The 26440-nt window shown below is 44.2% G+C and overlaps 1 protein-coding gene across 3 annotated transcripts in view; it reads right to left on the bottom strand.

Moving 5' to 3' along the window:
- The window catches only part of LOC143279934 (trifunctional enzyme subunit alpha, mitochondrial-like), a 53721-nt gene extending 27821 nt beyond the window's left edge, over window positions 1–25900 (bottom strand). The window contains exons 1-11 of one of the 3 annotated variants that reach the window (XM_076584282.1): window positions 25640–25900; window positions 23156–23420; window positions 20881–20925; window positions 19968–20038; window positions 14957–15090; window positions 11550–11688; window positions 10128–10350; window positions 9212–9281; window positions 8894–8949; window positions 8269–8387; window positions 5549–5605 (exon numbers count right to left, since the gene is read on the bottom strand). In XM_076584282.1, coding sequence (XP_076440397.1) covers window positions 5549–5605; window positions 8269–8387; window positions 8894–8949; window positions 9212–9281; window positions 10128–10350; window positions 11550–11688; window positions 14957–15090; window positions 19968–20038; window positions 20881–20925; window positions 23156–23228 — 987 coding nt within the window. In that variant the 5' untranslated portion in view covers window positions 23229–23420; window positions 25640–25900. Of the gene's footprint in view, window positions 1–5548; window positions 5606–8268; window positions 8388–8893; window positions 8950–9211; window positions 9282–10127; window positions 10351–11549; window positions 11689–14956; window positions 15091–19967; window positions 20039–20880; window positions 20926–23155; window positions 24449–25639 lie in introns of those variants that run through there. The other 2 variants (XM_076584281.1, XM_076584280.1) reach the window with 2 other exon arrangements.
- Between the last annotated feature and the right edge of the window lie 540 nt (window positions 25901–26440).

Here is a 26440-nt window from a genome sequence, read left to right as displayed (position 1 = left end):
GAGGGGTTCGAGGGGTCTTTTCCCGGTTTCGGCAGCGGGATTATGAGGGCTTTCCGCCAGGAGGGTGGAAAGAAGCCTGTGACCCAGATGTGGTTATAAACTTTAAGCAGGGTGTCCAGACAGGTTTGGGGAAGGTGCTTTAGGAGTTTATAATGGACTTCGTCCATTCCTGGACAGGAATCCGTACAGGTCTGAAGGGCAGATTTAAGTTCGTTCATTGTGAAAGGAAGGTTGTAATTCTCTGTGTTGTCGGAAAAGAAGTTACATGGTGTTTTTTCTGACAGGTTTTTGGTTTTAAGAAAGCGAGCAGATTTGTTAGCAGATCTCGAGTTCTGTTCTATTGTGGAGGCAAGCAAATTGGCAACTGCTTTCTTCTCTGTGACCAGAGCGTCTGAAAGTTTAAGATGGTGGAAGGTCGGGCATGCGTTTTTGCCCTTAATTCTTTTTAAAACCCTCCACACTTTCTTCTTGGGTGTGTTGGAGGTTAAGGAAGAGCAGAAATCTCTCCAAGACTTCCTCTGGCTCTTTTTAAAAACATACCTGGCTTTCGCCCTCAGCTGTTGATGGGTTCGAACGCTATCGGACTCCGGTCTCCGAAAGACGCGTCGCTGCGCTCTCTTCCGAGACTTGCGGGCCTCCCGACATTCCGCGTTGAACCAGGGCGTTCTAGGGACCTGAGGCTTGGAGGTAGACGATGGGACTGCTGCTTTGGCGCAATCTAAAACGATCCGAGTCAGAGCGTCAGCAGGGTCCTTGCTTTTCAATACTGTTTCTTCCTGCAGCTCCGCTCTTATCTTGGTGGTAAAAAAACTCCAGTCTGCTTTGTCGTAGTACAGGCGGTCAGGCAGAGAGTCACCTTCTCCATCTGTGGGGCGGAGGACGACAGGAAAGTGGTCACTCCCGTGCAGATCGTCGTGCACTTTCCACTCGTAGTCCAGGACCAACGATGGATCGCAGACCGACAGATCTAAACACGAGAGCTTTCCAGAGGACAGATGCAGGTAAGTGGGAGACTTGTCGTTAAGACAGCACAAGTCCATGTCAGAGAGAAGGTTTTCTAAGAGAAGACCTCGGGCCGATGTCATCTCACTTCCCCAGAGCGGGGAGTGTCCGTTGAAGTCGCCCAACAGTAAAAACGGACGTGGGAGCTGGTCGACCAGGTTCATGAGGTCCTGCCTCAGAACACGGACGGAAGGGGGAAGGTAGAGAGAGCAGACAGTGATGGTTTTCTCGAGCGTGACTCTGACTGCCACCGCCTGTAAAGGGGTGCTTAAAAGAACTGTACTGTATAAAAGGGACTTTCGAATAAAAAGAGCGACACCTCCCGTCAACCCCTCTTGCTTCGGTTGAGCGGGTTTAAAAACGGAGTTGAAACCAGAGAGAGATAAAACCTTGCCATCTCTTTGCAGAGTCTCCTGCAGTGCCAGCACTGAAGGTTTCAAAGCACGACAAAGCAGCTGGAGTTCCTGGAAGTTGGCATAGAATCCCCGGATATTCCAGTGGATCACTGCCATTAAAAAGGTTTTTTTTTTAAAAAAAATAAAGCAGCAGCCTATTCCATCGCTACCCCCTGCTCCTCCACTTGCGGTGGCTCAAGGTCCGCCAGGATGGAATATTTGTTCTTTGACATAAATTTTTCGGGTTCCGACCGGGTCGGAATATCCACCACCTCGGCCCCTCCCGATCCCGCCATGGCCGCAGCCCTCCCCTCCTTGAGTTTTGGAGGTGCGGGGGGCTTCCGGCCACTTCCGCCAGCCCGAGGGCCAGGCAGACGAGAGGCGGGGCGAGGGGGGCCGGGGGGTGGGGTGGGGCGGGAGGCGGACAACGTGCCTCCGCCCGAGGCTTTTCTCTCCCGCCCAGCAGCCCCTGAGGACTGCCGCGCAGGATGGGAAGGGGTGGACACAGCGCCTCCACCCAAGGCCGACGGTTCCGACGAGGCGGTTAAGTCGTCCGTCTGCGTTCCTGTGGACGTCGTCTGGACTGCGACGTCCACCGTCCCGGATCTGACGACAGAGGCATACGACGTCCTAGGCGACGCGGCCTCCACCTGTTTCCTTGCCTCAAAGAAGGAAATTTTCTGTTCTGTCTTGACTTTCTGAATTTGTTTTTCTTTCTTCCAGGCGGGGCAGTCCTTCGATGAGGACGGGTGGCCACCTCCGCAGTTCGCACACAGGGCTGCACTGACGCAATCGCCCTGGTGCGCCGCCTTCGAACAGGTGCCACACGCCTCTTCCTCCTTACATCTGTCTCTCACGTGTCCGAATTTCTGACACTTAAAGCATCTCAGAGGGGACGGTACGTACAGGCTGACATTAACTAGCAGGTATCCGACCCGAATGTCCTTGGGGACATCCGGGCAGCAGAAGGTGAGGAAGAAAGTGTTGGTCGGGACTCTGTCCGACCCCTTCCTCACCGTCACCCTGTACACATCGGTCACTCCCTGAGAGGACAGTTCGCTCTTGATCTCGGCCTCAGACACACCTTTCAACTCCGGGCATCTGATGACTCCCTTAGAGCAGTTGAGACCTTTGTGAGGGGAAATCTTCACTGCCCTATCCACGAAAGTGGTCGCCTTCAGAAGGAGCTGTGTCTGTCTTTTGGATTCTGTCTGTACTAAAAACGCTCCGCTCCTCAGCCTCTTGATGGATCTGAGCGATCCTGCCAGGCACTGAAAGCCCTTCTGGACAGCGAAGGGGCTGAGAGCTGACAAGGGCTTGTCGTCATCAGCGCCCTCCATCACTAGCCATGATGGCCAAAAACCAGAGGTCTCGACGACCTCCGACTCAGAGTCTGAGTCGTCCGTTCCCTGTCGTCGTCTTTTTCCGAGTTTGGGGGGGTGTATTTGTTTAGGATTCATGTTGAAAGAAAAATGTGAATTCATCCCTCCCTTACCCACCCACCATGGGGTCCAACTTAGGGGCCAGGGTCAAGGGAACACCAGCTTGACCCCTTCCAGGTTTCGGGAGGGATATACAACCAGCAGCCCAGCTCCAACGTGCTCCCCCCCGATCATGCCCAGCTCCCGGGGACAGAGAGCCGAGCACTACGGGGGTTACCTTCGTCAGCCACTAAACTGCCAGTCTTGACCCAGCCCCACGAAGGGGTAGCCGATTGACACACACGGGCCAATGTGTGCCGCCTGTCTTAGGAGAGGTCCGAGCCAAAGGGATGTGTTGAGAGCAGCGTGCTCTCTCAATCCCCAGGATCTCATTCCCCTCCATCACAGGTCGCGCCGCACGGCAAACACGGCGGGCCTAAAGAAGGCCGCAGAGAAAAAAAAGAATGTGGAAAAGAAGGCTTGATGGGGAGCTGAGGACAGAAAAGAGGCGGTAAAAAGAAGAACAAAGAATAGCGAAAGGGACAGTGGGTCACGTTTAGTTTGGGCCTCACTCACGACCTGTTCGGCATGGGAAGCCCTATCAGGGGCATCAGTACAAAACCACCACTTATTCAGCCCTAACAGCTACGATGGCTATGTAGGCTGTCAATTAAGACCTGGGACCAGAGCACCAAACCCCAAGAAGCACTGATGCCCCCGCCGACATAGCTCGCTCGATCACTGGCCACTAAGCCTCCCGACCACGACAAGGTAGTGACCCTCCCGGGAGTGGGTCAGGAGAACACCAGCCTGACCCCCTCCAGGTTTCGGGAGGTGCCAAAAAATGACAGCACTGGTATGTTGCCTATGCACAGAATGGCCGACATTTGGCAACAAGAGGCTTGGGGTCCCTGGTGTCTCTGGGACAGGGCTGTGTAATTGCCCAGGTAGGTACCATCACAAAGGGGCATTTGGAAGGCTTGGTGGCTTCTCTACCTGAGTGTGGCATGTAGAAAGGAGTGACGTGCTGTGTAGGCAGAAGGGAAGTAACTACAGCGTCAACCACCTAGTTTACAAATGCGGAGTTGCCTCACTTGGCGCCAATAATCGGCAAAAAGGATGGTGTCTTTGGAGCACATATCCCCTGGTATGACGTTTCCTCGCTGTAGAGGGAGGAGTGTCATGCTGCGTGCGAGAGTCCGTGGTTCGATGCCACCGTAACCAACACAGGCGAATACGGCAGCAAGGGGAATAAATATAATGTCCCTTAGTGCCCTGGGTGTCCCTACCCAAATCAGTCGCCATCGGACGTGAGACGGTCAGGGCATGTGGCATGATGGCGCCACATGAGATGGCGCCATAATCCAGTGTTATGGGCATCGTGGATGAGGGGGTGACAAGTCCGTCTTGTGCATCCCCCTGTAGCTGAACGGCAGTCTAACCCTGTGAACAGCTCCTGCGAGAGGACCGACGTTCAGCTGTTGTGTTTTGATGGATAAAGGGATAGACAAGATTGGCCCGAGCACTGCCGAGTGGCAGGATTGAGTTATCAAGAGGCACTCCAACGTGGAAGTGCCGATATTAGTCTGGGTAACAGCAGAATTAAGCGATGGGCAGACGAAACCGAAGTTCAGTGGGCCGTGCACGTACCTGCTCTGTGGGCAAGGGGCGGTGCAGGCGCAAGGTGTGGCACCGGGAAGCAGAGTGGTGCATAACTGCTGCAGCAAGTTAGCAATGAGTTGCTGATTGTTTGGTTGAGCAGCTTGCTGAGACGCCATTAGTGGATGGGAAACAGCAGCAATCGGCGGTGTGGCAGATGGGGTCATCACCGCATAGCTTGGTGGGACCGTGCACGCACCCGCACTGCAGGCGAGGAGCAGTGCCGGTGCAAGGGAAATAACTGCGGCGGTCACCGGCAAGGGTGCCGAAGCAGGAGTTGCCTCCCTTGGATCGGGCACCCCGGACAAGGGGGGCAGGGTGCACATGAATGGGCAAGCGTGTCCCCTAGAGTGCCAGCAAATCAATTGCGATCGCGCCTTAATTTTAGCGCGATCGCCCAATCGAGCTATATAATTATGTGACCTGGTTGGAGACATAATTGGACAAAAAACAAGAACGCCAGAGAATCAACAGACAGACAGAAAATACGAAAAAAAACTTAACCGTATGAAGACCACAGGAACATGAGTCATAATGGCTGCCAGAAAAAGAGGGCGCTAGTCAGGGGGGCAAAGGGGAGGTTACCTACTTCTGGGAGGTTATCGGCTGTAGCTACTTTCATTTTCTTCGCACAGGCGGGTAGTAGTTTGCACAGGACAGGAATGTCAGACCCCTGCCGGAGTCTGTGCTAGTGGGTCACGGTTAAGTATGTGTAATTAAAATAGTTTGATGCATGGAACACTCAGACTAAATTGCAAGGCTTTTACTCTGGTGCACAAACATATATATTTAAGTGAACACATACATGAGCATGTGCATAAACACTTCATACTCTCACACACATGCATAAAAGCAAGTATGCACACACACTCACACAAACATATATGCACACATGCACACACACATGTCAATACACACATACATGTATGTGCACACACACACATTCAGAAACACATATTTGCACACACACACACAAACATATATGTAATGCACACGCATACCCCTACCTACAGATATGAATGCACACATGCACACACAGGTACCCCCAAACACAAACACACACACACATACCTCAGATTCTGCTTTGTACCCTGCGGTCTTTCCCTTGTCCACTCCAGCACGCACAACCTGGTATACAGACAAATATGTTTTTAGACACATCAACGTTCCTGTACGTCAGTACCTGTGTGTATATATATGTTCATTCATAATGTATGTAATATAATGATAATTCTGATTATGTTAAAAGACTGGTTATACATGGTTGCTACAAGAGAAGTGCAACACAGGTTAAGGTTTAATGTCCCATTGCCTTTTTTTCAGCCATCAGGGGAGAGAATTCATGTCAACTGTGCCCCAGGTGCCAGTTGCATTGCTTGGCTCCAACTTTTTTGACAGTTACACGTGACTAAATGCCTAGGTTGACCAAACTACGCCACTGACCAGTTCCCATACTACACACAGTCAGTAGTGGGTTACGACCATGCTACGCTCTTCCGGAAGTCCGAGCAATGCAACTGGCTCCGGGACTCTGCGCAGGAAGGCAGGGCCCGGAACTCTCCTTCCACTATTTCAACCTTCCCTGACCGAAGTCAGTTACCCATTCACATCTGAGTGGAGTGGGGGGGGGGGGGTGAAGTGGAGTAAAGTGCTTTTCCAAAGGACACACCATGCCGGAACAGGGCCTCAAAACCTGACTCACTGCTGAACACTGCATGAGAATGGTTAACTGTTTCTGCTCTGGCACGTCCTTATGTATGTGTGCATGTATATGTGTATAGCTCTCTCTCTCTCTCTCTCTCTCTCTCTCTCTATATATATATATATATATATATATATATATATACATATACATAACGTGTACAAAATAATGCTAATCATATGAGCCATCATAACAAAAAATTGGTTATACATGGTTTGTCAAACGTTACTTGTTCCTGTGACACTCCCACACCAGAAAAGGTTGAACACCAACAGTGAAGTATACCTGTGACACTCCCACACCAGTACTGGTTGAACACCAACAGTGAAGTATACCTGTGACACTCCAACACCAGAACTGGTCGAACACCAACAGTGAAGTATACCTGTGACACTCCCACACCAGTACTGGTTGAACACCAACAGTGAAGTATACCTGTGACACTCCCACACCAGTACTGGTTGAACACCAACAGTGAAGTATACCTGTGACACTCCCACACCAGTACTGGTTGAACACCAACAGTGAAGTATACCTGTGACACTCCCACACCAGAAAAGGTTGAACACCAACAGTGAAGTATACCTGTGACACTCCCACACCAGTACTGGTTGAACACCAACAGTGAAGTATACCTGTGACACTCCCACACCAGTACTGGTTGAACACCAACAGTGAAGTATACCTGTGACACTCCCACACCAGTACTGGTTGAACACCAACAGTGAAGTATACCTGTGACACTCCCACACCAGTACTGGTTGAACACCAACAGTGAAGTATACCTGTGACACTCCAACACCAGTACTGGTCGAACACCAACAGTGAAGTATACCTGTGACACTCCCACACCAGTACTGGTTGAACACCAACAGTGAAGTATACCTGTGACACTCCAACACCAGAACTGGTTGAACACTAACAGTGAAGTATACCTGTGACACACCCACACCAGTACTGGTTGAACACCAGCAGTGAAGTATACCTGTGACACTCCCACACCAGTACTGGTTGAACACCAACAGTGAAGTATACCTGTGACACTCCCACACCAGTACTGGTTGAACACCAACAGTGAAGTATACCTGTGACACTCCCACACCAGTACTGGTTGAACACCAACAGTGAAGTATACCTGTGACACTCCCACACCAGTACTGGTTGAACACCAACAGTGAAGTATACCTGTGACACTCCCACACCAGAAAAGGTTGAACACCAACAGTGAAGTATACCTGTGACACTCCCACACCAGTACTGGTTGAACACCAACAGTGAAGTATACCTGTGACACTCCCACACCAGAAAAGGTTGAACACCAACAGTGAAGTATACCTGTGACACTCCCACACCAGTACTGGTTGAACACCAACAGTGAAGTATACCTGTGACACTCCCACACCAGTACTGGTTGAACACCAACAGTGAAGTATACCTGTGACACTCCCACACCAGTACTGGTTGAACACCAACAGTGAAGTATACCTGTGACACTCCCACACCAGTTCTGGTTGAACACCAACAGTGAAGTATACCTATGACACTCCCACACCAGTACTGGTTGAACACCAACAGTGAAGTATACCTGTGACACTCCCACACCAGTACTGGTCGAACACCAACAGTGAAGTATACCTGTGACACTCCCACACCAGTACTGGTCGAACACCAACAGTGAAGTATACCTGTGACACTCCCACACCAGTACTGGTTGAACACCAACAGTGAAGTATACTTGTGACACTCCCACACCAGTACTGGTCGAACACCAACAGTGAAGTATACCTGTGACACTCCCACACCAGTACTGGTTGAACACCAGCAGTGAAGTATACCTGTGACACTCCCACACCAGTATTGGTTGAACACCAGCAGTGAAGTATACCTGTGACACTCCCACACCAGTACTGGTCGAACACCAACAGTGAAGTATGCCTGTGACACTCCCACACCAGTACTGGTCGAACACCAACAGTGAAGTATACCTGTGACACTCCCACACCAGTACTGGTCGAACACCAACAGTGAAGTATACCTGTGACACTCCAACACCAGAACTGGTCGAACACCAACAAGGAAGTGAACCCACCTCCAGAATCTTGAGGGGGGCTGGGTAGAGACCACCTGTCATCTTCATCACTTGACCTTTGGCCTTGTTGAACACAAAGTTTTTTCCCATGTCATTTGACAGCACCAGGTCCATCACCTCTACAAACACACAGATCAAGTTCCACCATGAGGATCACAGACAATATCAGTCTCCATTCATTTGTCTGATGATAAAGGAGCAAACATCCAAGCACACTAATCACTATGGACAAGATCACCCCACCAACAAAACAGTCACAGAATGAAAATACCAATTGCAAAAGCTTTCATTAAAAATGTTAAAGATAAGGGACTTTTTTTCAAACCCTTCCAATTCAACAAGTCTTTAAGAGCATCAAATAAAATAAACAATAAGCAAAGTAGTGTCACAGTCAGCAATACATACCTCTAACATTTTTGTCTTAAAGCTGTATATAATTCACAACCTATAATGAAAGGAAAAGAAAAAGAAAAAATGAGAAGGGGGGAGAAAAAGAACCAATCCAGCTGATCTATTAAAGTAGTGATAAACCTTACAGAATATTTTGTTCAAATAGGTAACAAAACCAAGACTTATTCAATTCTTTAATACCCAGAATGGATTAAAAATTTCCTTGTGTACTTACTGTCTTGTAAACCTTTCTTTTTTGGAGTTTTCTTCAATGTACCATCGGCAAGACCTCTGCAAAATAAATCATATATACCAGACTTTAAGAAAAAAACCAAAAAAAAAACACAATAAAACATACTAAAAAATAATTCATGACGTAAGCATAGAAACATGTGTTATTCATTCAAACAAAGTTGTGCAAATTCACCACAAGCAGTGTATCAACTAAATATCCACTATGCAAACTACATGGTCAGTCACAGAAACATTGTGCAATTTACCAAGCCATGCATACAACAACTAAATACTATAAAATCAATGTCAGTTAACCAACCTGGCAGCGTCCACAGCTACTTCCTCCAGATACTTCATGGTATTCTGTTCTGAACTTGCCAAACCTGGCCCTGTGCAGATACATTTTAGTTTTAATATTGTAGACATTATCCATAGAAACCCTAACAAATATGAACACACACACACACACACACACACACACACACACACACACATGAACATGCACATGCACATGCACACACACACACACACACACACACACATACACAAACACACACACACACACACACAAACACACACACACACACACAAACACACACACAAACACAAACACACACATCAAAGCATTTTCACATTGTGTTTTAAAGAAAAACCAGAAAAAAAATTGGACTCATGCTATAATGCCAGCCACCATCTGTTGTTTAATCAGCTCTGAACATCAAGCTGTCAGCTGTTGTTATTGCATAGCTGCCAGTGTTAACAAAAAAGACTGATCAAGTGGCAGAACATGTCAATTAACATTCTCTTCATCAGTGAACAACGGACACAGCAGACATACCCAGAGGCAGAACACATCCACACACACACACACACTCTTCATCAGTGAACAACGGACACAGCTGACATACCCAGAGGCACAACACATCCACACACACACACACTCTTCATCAGTGAACAACGGACACAGCTGACATACCCAGAGGCACAACACATCCACACACACACACACTCTTCATCAGTGAACAACGGACACAGCAGACATACCCAGAGGCACAACACATCCACACACACACACACACTCTTCATCAGTGAACAATGGACACACCCAGAGGCACAACACATCCACACACACTCTTCATCAGTGAACAACGGACACAGCAGACATACCCAGAGGCAGAACACATCCACATCCACACACACTCTTCATCAGTGAACATCGGACACAGCCGACATACCCAGAGGCTGAACCAGCTGATCCACCAGCCCCATCTTCTTGGCCTTGTCGGCCTTGATGGTCTTGCCAGTCAGCATCATGTCCAGGGCGGTGGGCAGCGGAACCATCTTGGGCAGTCGCTGTGTGCCCCCGTAGCCTGGCATCAGGCCCACCATCACCTCTGGTGCCACAAGCCCTGTGTCGCTGTCCGCCACTGCCACACGATACTGGCACGCCATCGCCAGCTTTAGGACAGAACAGGGTCAAGGTCAATGGTCAAAAGCCAAAGAACCTCAGGATTTCTATTTTGAGAAAAAAATTGTTTTGCGATGAAACAGAATCTAAAACTGCACAACGAAATGAGAATTTCTATTTCAAAAATCGTTGGGTTTTTGTTGTTGTTGTTGTTGTTCTTTTTTTGTGATGAACAGAATCTGAAAATGTACAAACAAAGATCTGTGTCAATAAACTTTTATTGTGTGCAATGAACAGAATCTAAAACTGTACAAACAACCAAAGATCCTTAATTTGTAATAAGCTGAGAGAACACATTGAAAGAAATTGAAAAAAAAGAAAAAACAGAAAAAGAAAACTTTTGTTTCAAAGTCAACAACAACACCAATCAAAATCAGTTCAAGGAAGAATCACAATTTACTAAAAAATGCAACATATCCATGTCTATTCCATATCTATGAACAAACTAACAATGCCATCTCTCTCTCTCTCTCTCTCTCTCTCTTGCAGCGAATGTGACCACATGTGCATACACATACATCAGGAACAAGCTATTACCAACAGTAATAAAACAGCGATAAACAATTGCATTGATGTTCTTGACAGCAACGTGTCTAATTTTCTCTTGTTCCAATTGAAGTTGTCCTGCACTCCTGTGCACCATCCATCACCATTGTATTTGTATTTGCATTTCTTTTTATCACAACAGATTTCTCTGTGTGAAATTTGGGCTGCTCTCCCCAGGGAGAGCGCATCTCTACACTACAGTGCCACCCATTTTTTTGCATTTTTTCCTGTGTGCAGTTTTATTTGTTTTTTCCTATCGAAGTGGATTTTTCTACAGAATTTTGCCAGGAACAACCCTTTTGTTGCCGTGGGTTCTTTTATGTGTGCAAAGTACATGCTGCACACGGGACCTAGGTTTATCATCTCATCCAAATGACTAGCGTCCAGACCACCACTCAAGGTCTAGTGGAGGGGAAGAAAATATCGGCAGCTGAGCCGTGACTCGAACCAGCACGCTCAGATTCTCTTGCTTCCTAGGCAGACGCGTTACCTCTAGGCCATCACTCCACAATAGGTAAGAGGTTCCAAAAGGAAATCCTGTTGGCACAGAACTACAGTCACTTAATTCACATCTCTACTCAGCTCAGCAGTTACGAGTCTGACAGTTGTTACTTCTTTAGACGTGTTTTCCAGATACCCTTACTTCTAATCCACCCCCCAGACAAAGCCCCATGATGGCAGCCACCACTGGTTTAGGGCTGTGCTCCAGCTGGTTGAAGGCATCTTGACCATTCTGGGACAGCCGCCTGAACTCCTCTTTGGTTCTGCAAGCCTCAATCATTCTGGTAAGCACACACACACACACACACACACACACACACACAAAATTACATTGTAAGAAATAGAAAATATGCACACATACATTCTGTGATTTCTCTTCAATTTTACATCTTTTCATTTTGAGTGATATCAGATGGATGGATGGATCGATGGATGGATGTATATGTGTGTGAGAATGCATACATGTGCACATGTGTGTGATTGTGTGCACATGTGCATGAGGTACACACATGTGTGTGTGCGCACACACACACGTACGTGCGTGCGTGCGTGCGTGCGTGCGTGTGTGTGTGTTTCTATCACCCAGACAGCCCCATAACAGCATCATTGGCTATGGGACAGACATAAGACATAAGTTTATGTTTTTGACAAATCAATCTTTTTTTCTTTCTTTTTTTTTCATTTTGCATGGCATTTTCATCAAACAGTATTGTTAATAAAGTATTTCACCATCATCTACACTTTGACTATTCTACATAGAGAAATGAGGAATTTTTCCCCAAACATACATCGATTTGAAATTGCTACTGGACTGTATTATCTCTGAAAGGTTTGTATGGATCATAACTGTGTAGTTTAGTCTGCCAGACGGGAAACGCAGCCCTCTTCTTTCAAAGGAGGAGGAATTTTTGTTTAATGTCCCGTCACATATATCGGTGATTAAGACATTTTGCTAAAGTATTTATGAATACATTTGAGTATTATCGGTTAGGAGGGGTGGGAGATGTGAATGAATGGAGGGTTGGGGGAAACTAGGCAAATGAGGGTAAAATGTGGGTGAAATTTGAAAAAAATCAAAAAAAATCTAAATACAATTACAGGAGATTACTTAAAGGACTTCGTAAAAGAGAAGTCGTTAAACTGACAAGCGAAACAACTGATAATGAATGCAAAAAGTCAAAAACATCAACGTTCTCAGTCACTTGTGAAGACACACTTTCGTGTACATAAGGCTTCATCAAGCTACAGTCAAAAATTATATGCTCAATTGTCAGGTTACTAAAGCATATGCACTTGACATCAGAACAATACTTGGTCCGTAATGAATTTGATAATAGTCTGAGAGCTGAACTCAGAACTGGTCTGTGAATCGGACCAAAGTCTGAGAGAGTCAACTGACGAGGTTTTAGACTTGAATTCAAGCACCTATAAAAGTCTCATTCTTCTTTCAAAGTTTCTATTCATCATTTGGATGGTGGCCCATTAGTAACGCACCCGACTAGGAAGTGAGTGTGCACAAGTTCAAATGCAGCCCTCTTCTTTCAAAGTTTCCATTCATCATTTGAATGGTGGCCCCATTAGTAACACACCCGACTAGGAAGTGAGTGTGCACAAGTTCAAACGCAGCCCTCTTCTTTCAAAGTTTCCATTGATCATTTGAATGGTGGCCCATTAGTAACGCACCTGACTAGGAAGTGAGTGTGCACGAGTTCAGATCCAATATACAGACCGTGATGTTTACTTCCCCCTCCACAAGACCTTGGATGTTGGTCTAGGGCTACTTATTCAGATTATATCACAGATTGACATAAGTTTACATTTGGGCCAACAGCAAAGTGAGAGCTGTACTATCAATGGTTTCTCCAGTCAATGGGAAACCATTTACAGCTTAGTCTTTTGTGAAGGACTATGACTCTCAAACTAGGAGGCAAAATTGCACTGGCTCTTAGTGCTGCAGCCTTGTGGGCTAGTTGGCCTTTGGGAACCATCCCAACGCCAACTGTCCTAAAACCCTCTTGACTGAGAGAGTGGGGATGTACTTGGGCAAGACACTCTCCACTATAATCAAATTCTAGCCCAAATAGTCGGAACAGCAGTTGCCTCCTCTGCTGTTCTGATGGTCGTAGTCGGACACGACTGACTATCATATATACTTATTCAGATGCGATAACAAACCAAGGACCTGTGTACAGCGGTCAATTTGTGGACATAACGACTGACTATCATATATACTTATTCAGATGCGATAACAAACCAAGGACCTGTGTACAGCGGTCAATTTGTGGACATAAAAGAATCCACAGCAATGAAAGGGTTGCCCCTGACTAAATTCTGTAAAAAAATACAATTTGATTAGTAAACCAAAAACACCAGCATGCAGAAAACAATTTCAAAATATGGGTGGTCCTACACAGTGGTGACACCCTCTCAGCAAGGACAGCAGCCCAAAATTAATTTCACACAGAGAAACCTGTTGTGATGAATAGTTATGTATCACTCTAAAATTACCACTCAATTTTATCTCCTGTTGCCATAAGGACGGTGCTAACATTTGGGTGTGCCTGCTTATCACTATTGGCAGAGCACCCACCGGTTTGCAGACCAAATGTTTGAATCACAGACACCCAATATAAAGAATCGGCATTGTTGCTTCCTGTCTAAACATGTCGTTCTTCTGGTGGAGTCAGTGTAGAGTTAGACAGGACCCCCTCCCTCACGTTCGTTTATCGTTCGTTTATTTATTTATAGTCTGTTCATCTAAGATGATGATATTAGACTGTAAATAAATCATATAAGTATTATCATTTGGATTACTATCATTTCTATCATAATAATAATTGTTATTATTAATTAGAAATCAACATTTCTGTATATTCGAATGAAAAGGGGGGCGGTTGAAGTGGAGAGGCGCCATCACTACAGGTGAATGTCAAAATGCCAACGTTAAAACTGAAGGTAACAATTAGTCTAGGGGGGTAAGGTTGAAAATTAAGAAGAAAAACAAACAAACGTGTCTCAACTCACTGGAGATTGTTGTTGTTGTTGCTGTTATTGTTGTTGTTGTTGCTGTTGTTGTTGTTGCTGTTGTTGCTGTTGTTGCTGTTGTTGTTGTTGTTGTTAAAACCAATCTAGAATTTTTAATTTACAGAAGCTTAGAAATGTTGGTATCGAGTCCGTACTCACAGTTTTATTTATGTGCTGGTATGGAAGTTTGGGAGTGAGGAGTAAGCGTGTTTTGAACGATGTCATGAGCGCATGCAGTAAAATTGTGGGTGTGTGGTTCTCTGTGTGTGTGTGTGTGTGTGTGTGTGTGTCATGTGTGTGTGTGTGTGTGTGTGTGTGTGTGTGTGTGTGTGTGGCTGTATGTATGCACGCTCGCGCCTCTGCAGAACTGCGTCACGCGGCCAGAGCCAGGCAGCAACCTGCCCCACGTGCTCATCGGGAACGGGTCTTTGTTTGTTTCTTTGTTTAGTGTTGTCTTTATACACCTTCATCAGGAACGAAGGTTGAAAATTAAGAAGAAAAACAAACAAACGTGTCTCAACTCACTGGAGATCAGCACCAGCAATGAATGTTTTGGGTTTGGCCGAAGTGAGAACAATGGCCTTGTAGGCAGGGTTTGCCTGGGCTTCTCTCAACACATCCAAGAACTCTGCCTGCATTGCCTTGGACAGAACATTTACCTGTAACAGAAAAAAAATAGCACCCGATTCCTGAATTACACATTAGAAAGGAGAGTAAATAAACACAGACCATACTGACTCTAAAACAAAACAAATTTTTATTTCACGAGGGTAGTGGAGTAAGCACAGCTGCTTTTTTTTTTTTTTCAAATCCAGCCCTCATGGGCAAAAAAGAAAGAAAAAAAAAAAAAAAAAAGCAATGGCAAAACACACACACAGACACACACACACAACACACACACACACAACCACACACACACACAAAATTACACATGAAAATAAAGTGCATAAATAACAACATGTACGCAACCTAACTAAGTACGACATAACGACACATATTATCACTGAAAAGATCAAATCATTATAAAATGAAATGATTATTAGAAGGGAAAAAAAAAAAAGAAAGGTGGAGAGGAAGGTACAGGAAAGAAACGCTGTGCTGTTGTCCCACATTCAGCTGTTTTACTTTCTGTTCAGCACTGGGCATATCAGATTGTTGTTCAGTGTCACTGAGCAATGTTACAAACAAACTGGCTCTGTTTTACATATCATCTGGTGGTACATATTTACAATCATTCATTTTCCGTTTTGGTTTAAGTTTCCTGGAATCATATTAATAATACCTAATAATAATAATAATAATGATAATAATAATGATAATAATAATAATGGAATTTATATAGCGCTGAATCTTGTGCAGAGTCAAATCAAAGCGCTTTCGCACCAGTCATTCACATGCTGGAGAAACTAAAGACAAGGAAGAGGCAGGGAAGGGAGGCTGTTTTGGGAAGAGGTGGGTTTTAAGGCCAGACTTGAAAGAGCTGAGTGTGGAGACTTGATGAAGCGAAAGAGGAAGTTCATTCCAATTGCAAGGTCCAGAGACAGAGAAAGAACAGAGGCCAACAGTCGAGTGTTTGAATCTGGGTATGCATAAACAGAGTGGATCCGAAGCCAATCGTAGTGACTGAGATGGAGTGCAGAGGTGAAGGCAGCCGTAGAGATAGGAAGGAGCAGTTTTGTGAATGCATCTATAACACAGAGTGCTGATCTTGTACTTTATTCGGTGTGAGACAGGGAGCCAGTGGAGATGTTCCAAAAGAGGAGTGATGTGCTCAGATCTCTTCTTTCTGAGGACGAGTCGGGTAGCAGAGTTTTGTATGCGCTGAAGGGACTGAATGGATGAAGCAGATAAACCAGACAACAGAGAGTTACAGTAGTCAAGGCGAGAGAGAATGAAAGAAACGACAAGTCTAGATGTTGCGTCAGTGGAGAGATATATCTGAACGGAACTGATGCGCCTTTAGATGATCAGGGTTTGAGATCGAGTTTCAACATAGTGTTGTGTCCTTGGGAAAGGCACTTGATTCCATTTTCCTCACTCCACCCCGGTATGAACGGGTACCAGACTCCAGAGGAGGACCGCGCCCTGCCTTCCTATGCCAAATCCTAGACACACTGGGCAACAGTTTATTGCTATGGGACCTCTAACTTTTTAACATATGATGGAGTCTCCCGTCAGTCCGACGGATGAGTAGGCAGGCAGGCTTATCTGTCAGTGTGCGTCCTCATATGGGAGAAGAGGCCGATTCTGGATGTGCAGCACTTCTCACAGGTGTTGCAAGGGAAAACGTCTCCAGAAGTTGAGCCCTGCTTCCTTCGCTCACGCTTCTCCTTAATGGCCAGCATTCTCTTGTTTTCAAACGTCTTTATGCCACTAGATGCCACTTTTTAACATAACCATTTATTTATCTCCATTGTGTCAAGATAAACAGCGAAACATTTTGTTTGTCAAAGATACATATTGTATAGATTGGCAACTAATCATCTGCTGGCTCCCCACAACAGCTGGCCATTCCATTAAGCTTAAACCCTCTGTTGTCAAAGCAACCCTTGTATGAGCTGATGAAAGTGTTCACATCCACAGCCAGCGTGTAATTGATGACTTTTTAATAACAAGCCGTTTGCAACTCCATTCTTTCATCTTGTAACTGCACTGCTGACAAACTGATATTTTGCCTTTCACAGTGCATGCAACCTGCTACACAGACGAATATGTTTTCAGGTGCATCAACATTCCTGTACATTTCTACCTGTGTGTATATAATTATATTTATACACAATGTGTGTAATATAATGATAATCCCAAGTTATTTCATAAAAGATTGGTTATACACGTGTTGCTAAAATTTTTCAGTTTCAGTTTATAAAGGAAGCATCACTGCATGCAGACAAATTCATGTACACTACACCACATCTGCCAGGCAGATCTGCCAGGCAGATGCCTGACAGCAGCACACTTTATCGTCTCATCTGAATTACTGGATGCTCATTTTGATTTTCCAGTCAAAACTGGGGAAAATGGCAAGAGACAGGGTTCGAAACCAGACCTTCACAGACACTGTATTGGAAGACAAACATCTCAGTCCTTGCCAGGGAGCAATGTGGCAGCAACAATCAATGACCCAAAGCAAATGGAAAACAACAACACTTGCTGTCTGTTCAGCACGTTAGTGTTCCATCATAACAATCAATTTGGTCCATTCTGTTTTGTGGGTTAATTGAAGAGATGTTTCTAATCTCTAATGTCAATATACAATGCTTGATTTTCAGTACTTTCATTGACCCCAGGTGCATGTGTATGCTGATCAAATATGTATGATTGTATATATATATACGATTTATATAAGCGTGCATTGACAGTTCTGAAGAAAAAAGATCATCACCTATTTGCAGTTGATGCTAAACTTTAGCAGTACTGTAAACCCTCTTAAATCTGTTCAACAAAACAATATAATTACGAAAGCCTGTCATATTATCTTTAAGTTCAAAATGGTTAGTTTGATCAGAAAATTCCAAACTGAAAATACTCCAAAGACATCTGCTGCTACCTGCATCCTTTCTGGAAGAGATCACTGCGATTCTCTTCTTGATGGCTAATCTGATTCCGCTGTCCAAGCACTGAAGAAAATTCAACATTCAGCAGAAAATGTTATCTTCTGAGTGAGACATGGTGAGCCTTCAACTCCACTTCACACAAATCCTCAACGATAATCTCAGAAAGACTGAAATTCAAAACTTGCAAGCTTTTGTTACAATAATATGATAACTGGGACTACTCCAGCCAGTCTGTCTGGTCTGGATTTCCATTATACCCCTTTCTCACCGCCTCCTTCTGCCATTGACAAACAAACACTCTATTAGGGTCACTTCAAGCTTCAAGTCTCAAGGTTTCCACTGGTGTTTTTTCCATCTGTTGCCCACAGCTGTGGAATTCTCTCCCTTGTCATGTCAGGCTCTGTGCTTTCATCTCCTCTTTCAAGTCTGACATCAAATCCCACCTGTTTCAGCAGTGCTATGAATACTATTGGTAGTTTGTTTTTGTCAGCAGTATTTGCAGTTTTCCTGTTCATTTAATCAATATAACTCATGAAAGCATACATGCATGTGTGTGTGTGTGTGTGTGTGTGTGTGTGTGTGTGTGTGCGTGTGCATATGCATGTGCATGTGCATGTGTGTGAACACGTGCAGATGTGTATGTTAGAAGGTTTCAGTTTCAGTTGCTCAAGGAGGCGTCACTGCGTTCGGACAAAGAAAGAAGCAGATGCCTGACCAGCAGTGTAACCCAACGTGCTTAGTCAGGCCTTGAGAAAAAAAAAGAAGAAAAAAAAGGAAGGTGGCAGAATGGAAAAGATGCTCATCTGCCAACACAGTGTCCATGAGGGTGTGGGTCTGAATCCTGCTCTCGCTCTTTCTCCAAAGTTTGACGGGAAAATCAAACTGAGCATCTAGTCATCTGGATGAGATGATAAACCACGGTCATGTGTGCAGCATGCACTTTGCAAAATGAAAAAGAACCCCTGGCAACAAAAGTGTTGTCCTCTTGCAAAATTCTGTAGATATCCACTCTGATAGGTACAGTTTCACCAGAGATGCCTACGAAAGATCCTCGGCATAAAGTGGCAGGACAGGGTCTCCAACCTCCAGGTCCTAGAGAGGAGCGGCCTGCCCAGCATCGAAAGCCTGCTGATCCAGTGCCAGCTACGCTGGACAGGACACGTCCTCATGACAGACAGCAGGATCCTGAAGATGCTTTTGTATGGCCAGCTGAAGGAAGGCCACCGTGAACTTGGAAGACCCTGCAAGTGCTTCAAGGACACCTTGAAGACAAACCTCAAAGCCTGTGACATAGACATCGCTTCCTGTGAAACTGATGCCCTTGACCGCTCTCGTTGAAGGATGCTGTGCTCCAGTGGCATAAAGACATTTGAAAACAAGAGAACGCTGGCCATTAAGGAGAAGCGTGAGTGAAGGAAGCAGGGCTCAACTTCTGGAGATGTTTTCCCTTGCAACACCTGTGGGAAGTGCTGTGCATCCAGAATCGGCCTCTTCTCCCATATGAGGACACACACCGACAGATAAGCCTGCCTGCCTACTCATCCGTCGGACTGACAGGAGACTCCATCAGGTACACAGATATACATGCATGCACACAAGGCCTGCCCGGCACTACGGGTTACGCTACTGTCAGGCATCTGCCTAGCAGATATGTTGCAGTGTGTATGGATTTGTCCCAATGCAGTGAGGCCTCCTTGAGAAACTGAAACTGAAAAGTTGCGTGTATGTGAGTTAGTGTGCTGAGATTATACGTCAAGAAGCGAAAGCAAGGCACTCTATCCATAATTGTCATTATTGTCGTTATCAAATGAAGTATTGCCACCCAAACAGAGAGTAATAATGGTCTTACACATAAAAGCCCATTTGTAGTAACCAGTGAACATGTGAATCTAGCTCATTAAATGCATAAAAAGACATATTTGTTGGAAATCTCCTCTGATATGAACTAAAAATTGTTCTATATTAGAAGGAACAAACTTTACCTGTGAGTCAGGATCATCATATCGAATGACAGCAACATCTCCATGGCTGGAGTCCAATTTTAGGTATTTCCCTGGAATTGATACATTTTCTTTTTGAATTCCCATTCCACAATTAAAACAACCAAGATTATGCTTATATGAGACCTGCATGCCCTAAAACGATGTACCTTGTGTGCCCTGCATTCTATAAAAAGAAAATCTTATTCAAAGGGTTTCTGAAACAGAACCAATAAATGCCAGCAAAAAGAAAAGTAGCAGGTCTGAGGTGATAAAAAAAAAAAAAAAAAATCATAAAAACTTCTGAACATGATCAGCCACAGTCACAAGAAGTGGTTAGCATCATGGTACCAAAGACTGAAGTTGTGGGTTTGAACATCATGAGAGGTACATCATTGAGATTTTTTTACACTGTGGTCAGCTTCTGTCCAAACTGAGTGTACGATGGGCTCTAATGGCAGTTAACCACTGCATGGATGCATCTTTCAAAGCCTTGGATTGCTCAAATTTCCTGACCAACACTATAGAAAATATCTCATAATGATTATTGTTGTTGTTATCATTAATCATTATTAGCACTGAGGACACACACCGACAGATAAGCCTGCCTGCCTACTCATCCGTCGGTCCTACGGGAGACTCCATCATCATCATCAATTATCAGCACTGAACACACATTCCCTGATTTACAGTAAGAAAAACAGTTCTACCACAGACGGAGTTAAGTCATGATCAAGCTTTGAAACCTTTCCATTTCATAACTGTAACAATAACAAATATAATAACAGTTATTATCATCCAATAATCATTGCAATGTTGTTTTGAAATATAACCATGACAATTATAAACAAAATGTAAGAAAGTCACACATACATGTCCTTGATAACATACCATGAGAGGACTGCAACACTCTTACCTGTCAATGTTGAAGATGTTGACAATTGCTGCCAACGCCATTGTACTGAAAACACACACACACACACACACACACACACACACACACACACACACACAGAGAGAGAGAGAGAGTCACACACACACACACACACAGAGTCATACACACACATACACTCACACACACACGCACACACAGAGTCACACACACACACACACACACACACACACACAGAGCGTCACACACACACACACACACACACACACACACACACATTGAATTCAACATGTGCACAGTTTGCTTTGCACTGTATATCTGGATTAATGGCAATATGGTACCCACATTCCCCTCCAGACAAAATTATTTGTGTTCACAAGGTGTGAACGTTCACTCTGCCAGCAACACTGAGGAATGGATGGAAATGGAAGAAATGTGGACACTGCCTTTTTTTTCTTTTTAAAACATATGAATTATCATTATTTTTGTATGCGTCCTGTAACTTTTCAGCAATGGCTACTGAAAGCTTCCATTGGTGGCTTAGTTTGCACCTGTCCAACTTCTATCAAAGACTGCGTGTTTGGCTCAGCCGAGTTGTTTAACATCAGTCTTCCAGGGTCTTCTTTAAGGCTCACTCCTTTGGCAGTAGAAAGGAAGTTGCATGCCTTAGACCCCTACAAAAGCTCAAGGACCAGACCAAATGCCTTCAAGAATATTAAGGGAACTGAGCAGAGAGTCAGGTCTTCCCTTCAGCATTCTTTATAATAATCACTTCAAACTGCTCGCCTGCCTAAAGACTGGAAGGTGGCTGAGGTAACAGCTATATAAAAATGGGTCAAAACATTAACCTGGAAAATATAAACCAGTGAGCTTGACTTGTACTGTGTGTAAAATCTTAGTCTTTTATAAGAGACACAATGGTTTCACATATGACAATAAATAATCTGTATGTCAACACGGTTTTAGACAGACGAGATCATGCATAACACAGCTCCTAGAAATAATCGAAGACCTTACAAAAATGATAGATATGGGTAAAACTACAGACATAATTCATTTGGACTTTAGAAAAGCATTAGCTTCATTTGGTATCACTGAAAGCATACTGAATTGGACAAAAAAACTTCTTGTCAGAAAGGACACAGGTAGTTAGAATTGGAGAAAACAGGTCAGCTCAGCTAGTCCAAATGTTGTTTGTGTTATACCACAAGACAGCATATTTGGCCCTGTGCTTTTTACAGTATAAATTACCTCCCTGAATGTATAGAAAGTGTGTGCAAAATATTATAAAATAATATGCATCAGCAGATGCCTGACCAGCAGCGTAACCCAACGCACTTAGTCAGGCCTTGAGAAAAAACAACAACTACTATTAATAATAATAATATGCATAGGGTGCAAAAACTTGATGAAGTCAACTATAAGCTACAAAATAAAATAAAATAAATAAATATATAACTAAATAACTAACTAAATAACTAACTAAATAATAATTTTTTTTAAAAATAATAATAAATAAATAAATAAATAATAATAATAATAATAAAATAAATAAATAAATAACGAAGGAATAACAGTGAATGAATGATGTAGCACAACGAATCCCACATGGAAAAGGAGATTTTGAAGGGGACATAAGAAATATTTTAGAAATCCCGCGAGGCCTCGACAGACAACCTGCCAGTCCCTACATTATTACTACTACTAGTAACTGTTACAGTTCAAGGTCCTCATTGACATCAGTGTTCGATTGCTGGTCGGCAGCTTAGCTGAAGAGGGGTACACAAAGCACTCCAGTCAGCCACTGATCTAAACATATTTTTATTTGATTTCTATTTGTGAACCTCTCCATCCCTCCCTCTGTACCAGAATGTGTTCGGTATCGTGTTCATCGTGACTACATCGAAGATATACTGCGTACGTAGCTCGTATCCGAAAAAGAAACACACACACACACACACACACACACACACCGTGCGGATTTTTCCGAATAGTGCTGCTGACAAGTGCAGCTGTACTTTGCCGTCTGAAAGTACTTCAGAAAGGGGGAGCAATGACCTCAGCCTAGCCTTTCATGTGAAAAACCAAAAAACAAACTTTAAAAACAGACTGGACACGCATTGGAAGAGCCTGCCTACACTGTACGACCCAGCCTGTCACCATTAATATGCCACGCATGCTGCATAATAAGTGAGAGATATTTCTGGATCGGTGAACAGGCCGGTTAGGCCTTCAACACCGCAATATACAAGTACAAGTAAGTATACAAGTAAGTACAAGTAAACTTAATTGCACTTACATTTCACATTGTTTAACGTGCCTGGTTTACAAGCAGTACGAGCAGCACAAGCGGCGAGTCTCACGCAGGCCATGTTGCAAAGTCATTTGTTGCTTGACATTTCCCTCAAACCCAGTTTTGTCGGGTTTTATTGGGTTAAAAAAAAAAAATTAAAAAAAAAATTTACCACCATGGCAAAACATGTGCCACAAAAGCTAAGCTGCCAACCCCAGACTGTCAAAGCTGCACACAGCCTCGAAATGAAGTTGTGAGATCGTTCAGCCACCTGAACAAACAAGGTGAATGACCCATTTATAACTGACATCCAAAGAAAGGGGACAGTTTCACATCATTTTAATTGCTGTCAACTTAGGGTGATTTCTGGTTGCTTTCTGTTCACATATTCAGTTGATAGATTTCACTGAACTTGTAAACAGAGCTTTGTGTTGCACGGGATCCTTATGCGAGATATATTTCAGCATTTGCAGATGACACAAGGAAATCAACAACGCCGCCGACGAACACGTTCTGCACAGTGACTTGGACAAACTTTCGAAACGGGAAGAGAAATGGAAGATGTCATTTCACCCGGACAGATGTGAACTGAGACCTGCACTTTGGCAAGAAATGGACTGAAACAACAAACTTCCGATACGTTGACAGTTACAGGAAACGTGTGACCATTGACTACAATGTATAGTCGACGTTCGCCCAGGGAACAGAAACAGAAATCTCAGTCTCTGTTTGTGGTTATATTTGTCAGTTAAAGTGCTCCAATTAACACAAAAATTGGCAGATTTGTAGAATATATCACAAGCAATACGCCCAGCTCGGTGGTTTCTTCTGTGCAAAGAATATTCTTGGATAATCGCTAAGTGTTCTTGTGGTGCTTCTACATGTGACTAACAAAAAAAAAAAAAATGGCGGATTAAAAAAAAAAAAAAAAAAAATCGTGTTCACTTACCTATTAAGGATCTGTGTTAACCTTCCCTGTGAATTATCTCTACCAACCTACTATCGAAGACAAGAGATATAAGGTAAGATTGCTTTCATTGAGGTCTATTCGGGGCGGGCCCGCTATTGCGGGGGCCCGATATTGCGGGGGCCCGCTATTGCGTAAACGAAGAAGCGGAAAAGTTGCCAAGGTGATGCAAGGAGGAAGGTGGCAGGATGAGTTAGACGTTCGCCTGCCAATTAAAAATCCCGTGGGTCCGAGTTCGGTGGGAAGCAAAAGGGCAGTTTGATTTAGGGCGGCAGCGGGGTTTGAACTTGCATAACTTGCACACGTCTCACTGTAAGCTCTCTGGGCCTACCAGCCGTTCCGTGGGGGGGGAGGGGGGGAGGGGGGGTATGATTTCTTTTTCATTCAACATGGTAGCACGTTTGATCGAGGGCAGACGCAAAAGAGGTAAGTCCTTGTTGTCGATGAGTATAAATATCATAAAAAGAGAAACACAGCACATGCGTTTAACTGGAGGTGCTGGCGGTATCCGGCCTGCACAGCCTCCATCCGCACAAACCAGTTCAACCTTCAATGCTGAAGACTAAATCCAGTATGAATAAAAAGTATTGCATTTATTGCAATGGACAACGTTTTCATTTCAAAATGATTGCAGTGTACTGCGCTTTGTAATAAACAGTTATGTCAAGGTTATTATTGGTGGAATCGCTTTAGTGACGCGTTAAAGCATCCATTATGTTGACATTTTTCATGTTGATTTTAGTTCTTAATATACTTCTATGTGTGTACCTGATCATATAAAGTGTGAGTATAAAGAATGTGATACATTTGCCCAAGATGTGATTAGAAATCAAGAAGCACAATGGGTTTTCTTTTTCTTTGTTTGTTGAAGTATAGAGAGCGTAATGCTAAAGGCTGCATAACAAAATAACTATCAAGGATAAAACCGACATTTTTCGTATTTGCTGCACAAAAGATTATTTTTTGTTTTAATAACAAGCTCTTTGTCTTGGTTGCTTTATTAAATAAGGTAAATTTAAGGTTTTAATCTTAGTTTACGAATTAAGCTGGGTTTTTTTTAAATTTAATATGATTTTTATTTTATTTTCATAATAAGACAGAGAACAGGTGTTCTTGGTTTCATTTTGTCCAGGTTTTCGGAAAATGCGAAAAATGACTGGCATTTCCTCATGTATTAATTTTGTTCTTCCAAGTTACTTTAGTTATTTTTTTTATTGAGAAGTTGAGAAGAAGTTGAGAAAACTCACATGGTCATACTGCCCGGGACATGCAGGTGTTAAGGGAAATGAGCGAGCTGACAGACTTGCTGGTAACGCAACACCAACGAGCAGCCTACATCTAGGAAAATCGGAAATCCTCAGAAAAGTCAAAGAATACCAAAAAGAACAGGTACAAGGCCATCACACCATCGATCGCCTCAAAGAAATAGAAGCAGAGAGAGGGAGCGGCCGCAAATCTAACATGAAAGGTAGAGCACGATGCTTTGCAAATCAAACAAATATCGGCATCATTTCCAAACCAACATTGCGCAAATTTCTTCAAAACGGAACAGAGTCTCTGTGGGCCTTTCCAAACACAATAGACCGAGCAACACACTAGACGCCACGTTCTTGGCATCAGAGATCTTTTCCCATCCCTCTTGCGGCCAGTCAGTGGCGGCTGTGTGTGTTTGTGTGTATGTGTGGGTCTGTGCTTTTGAGTGCGTTTGTGAATGCGCGAGAGTGAAATTGTACACAAGTGTCAGGAGAGATATGTGTACGTGTGTGTGTGTGTGTGTGAGGGGAGGTGGGAGTGCGGGGGGGAGGTGGGGTAGAGGATGAGGTATGTGAGTGTATGCATGCCTACACTGTGGGAGCAACAGGATATTGGAACGTGTATATATATATATATATATATATATATATCTTTGTATGTACGTGTGTGGGGTTGGGGGTGGGAGATATGGGCGTATGTGTGTGTGCTTGTACAAGTAAGTGTTCATCTCTGTGAGTGTGTGTTTGTGTGTGTGTGTGTGTGCCGTGGAAGCTGCGATACGTAGACTAGAAATGAGTGTGTGGAGGAGGGGGTAGAGGAGGTGCACGGTAATGTGTGTGTGTGTGTGTGTGTGTGTGTGTGTTGGAGCTCATGTACGTTTATATGTATTTGACTGTGCTTTCATATGTGCTTGTACAAGTAAGTGTTCATCTCTGTGAGTGTGTGTTTGTGTGTGTGTGTGTGTGTGTGTGTGTGTGTGTGTGTGTGTGTGTGTGTGCCGTGGAAGCTGCGATACTTAGACTAGAAATGAGTGTGTGGAGGAGGGGGGTAGAGGAGGTGCACGGTAATGC

This window comes from Babylonia areolata, chromosome 3 (assembly GCF_041734735.1).
Source record: "Babylonia areolata isolate BAREFJ2019XMU chromosome 3, ASM4173473v1, whole genome shotgun sequence".
Lineage (NCBI taxonomy): Eukaryota > Metazoa > Mollusca > Gastropoda > Neogastropoda > Buccinidae > Babylonia > Babylonia areolata.
The sequence above is the reverse complement of the archived record's forward strand: the minus strand, read 5'-3'. Positions and strand labels throughout refer to the sequence as shown.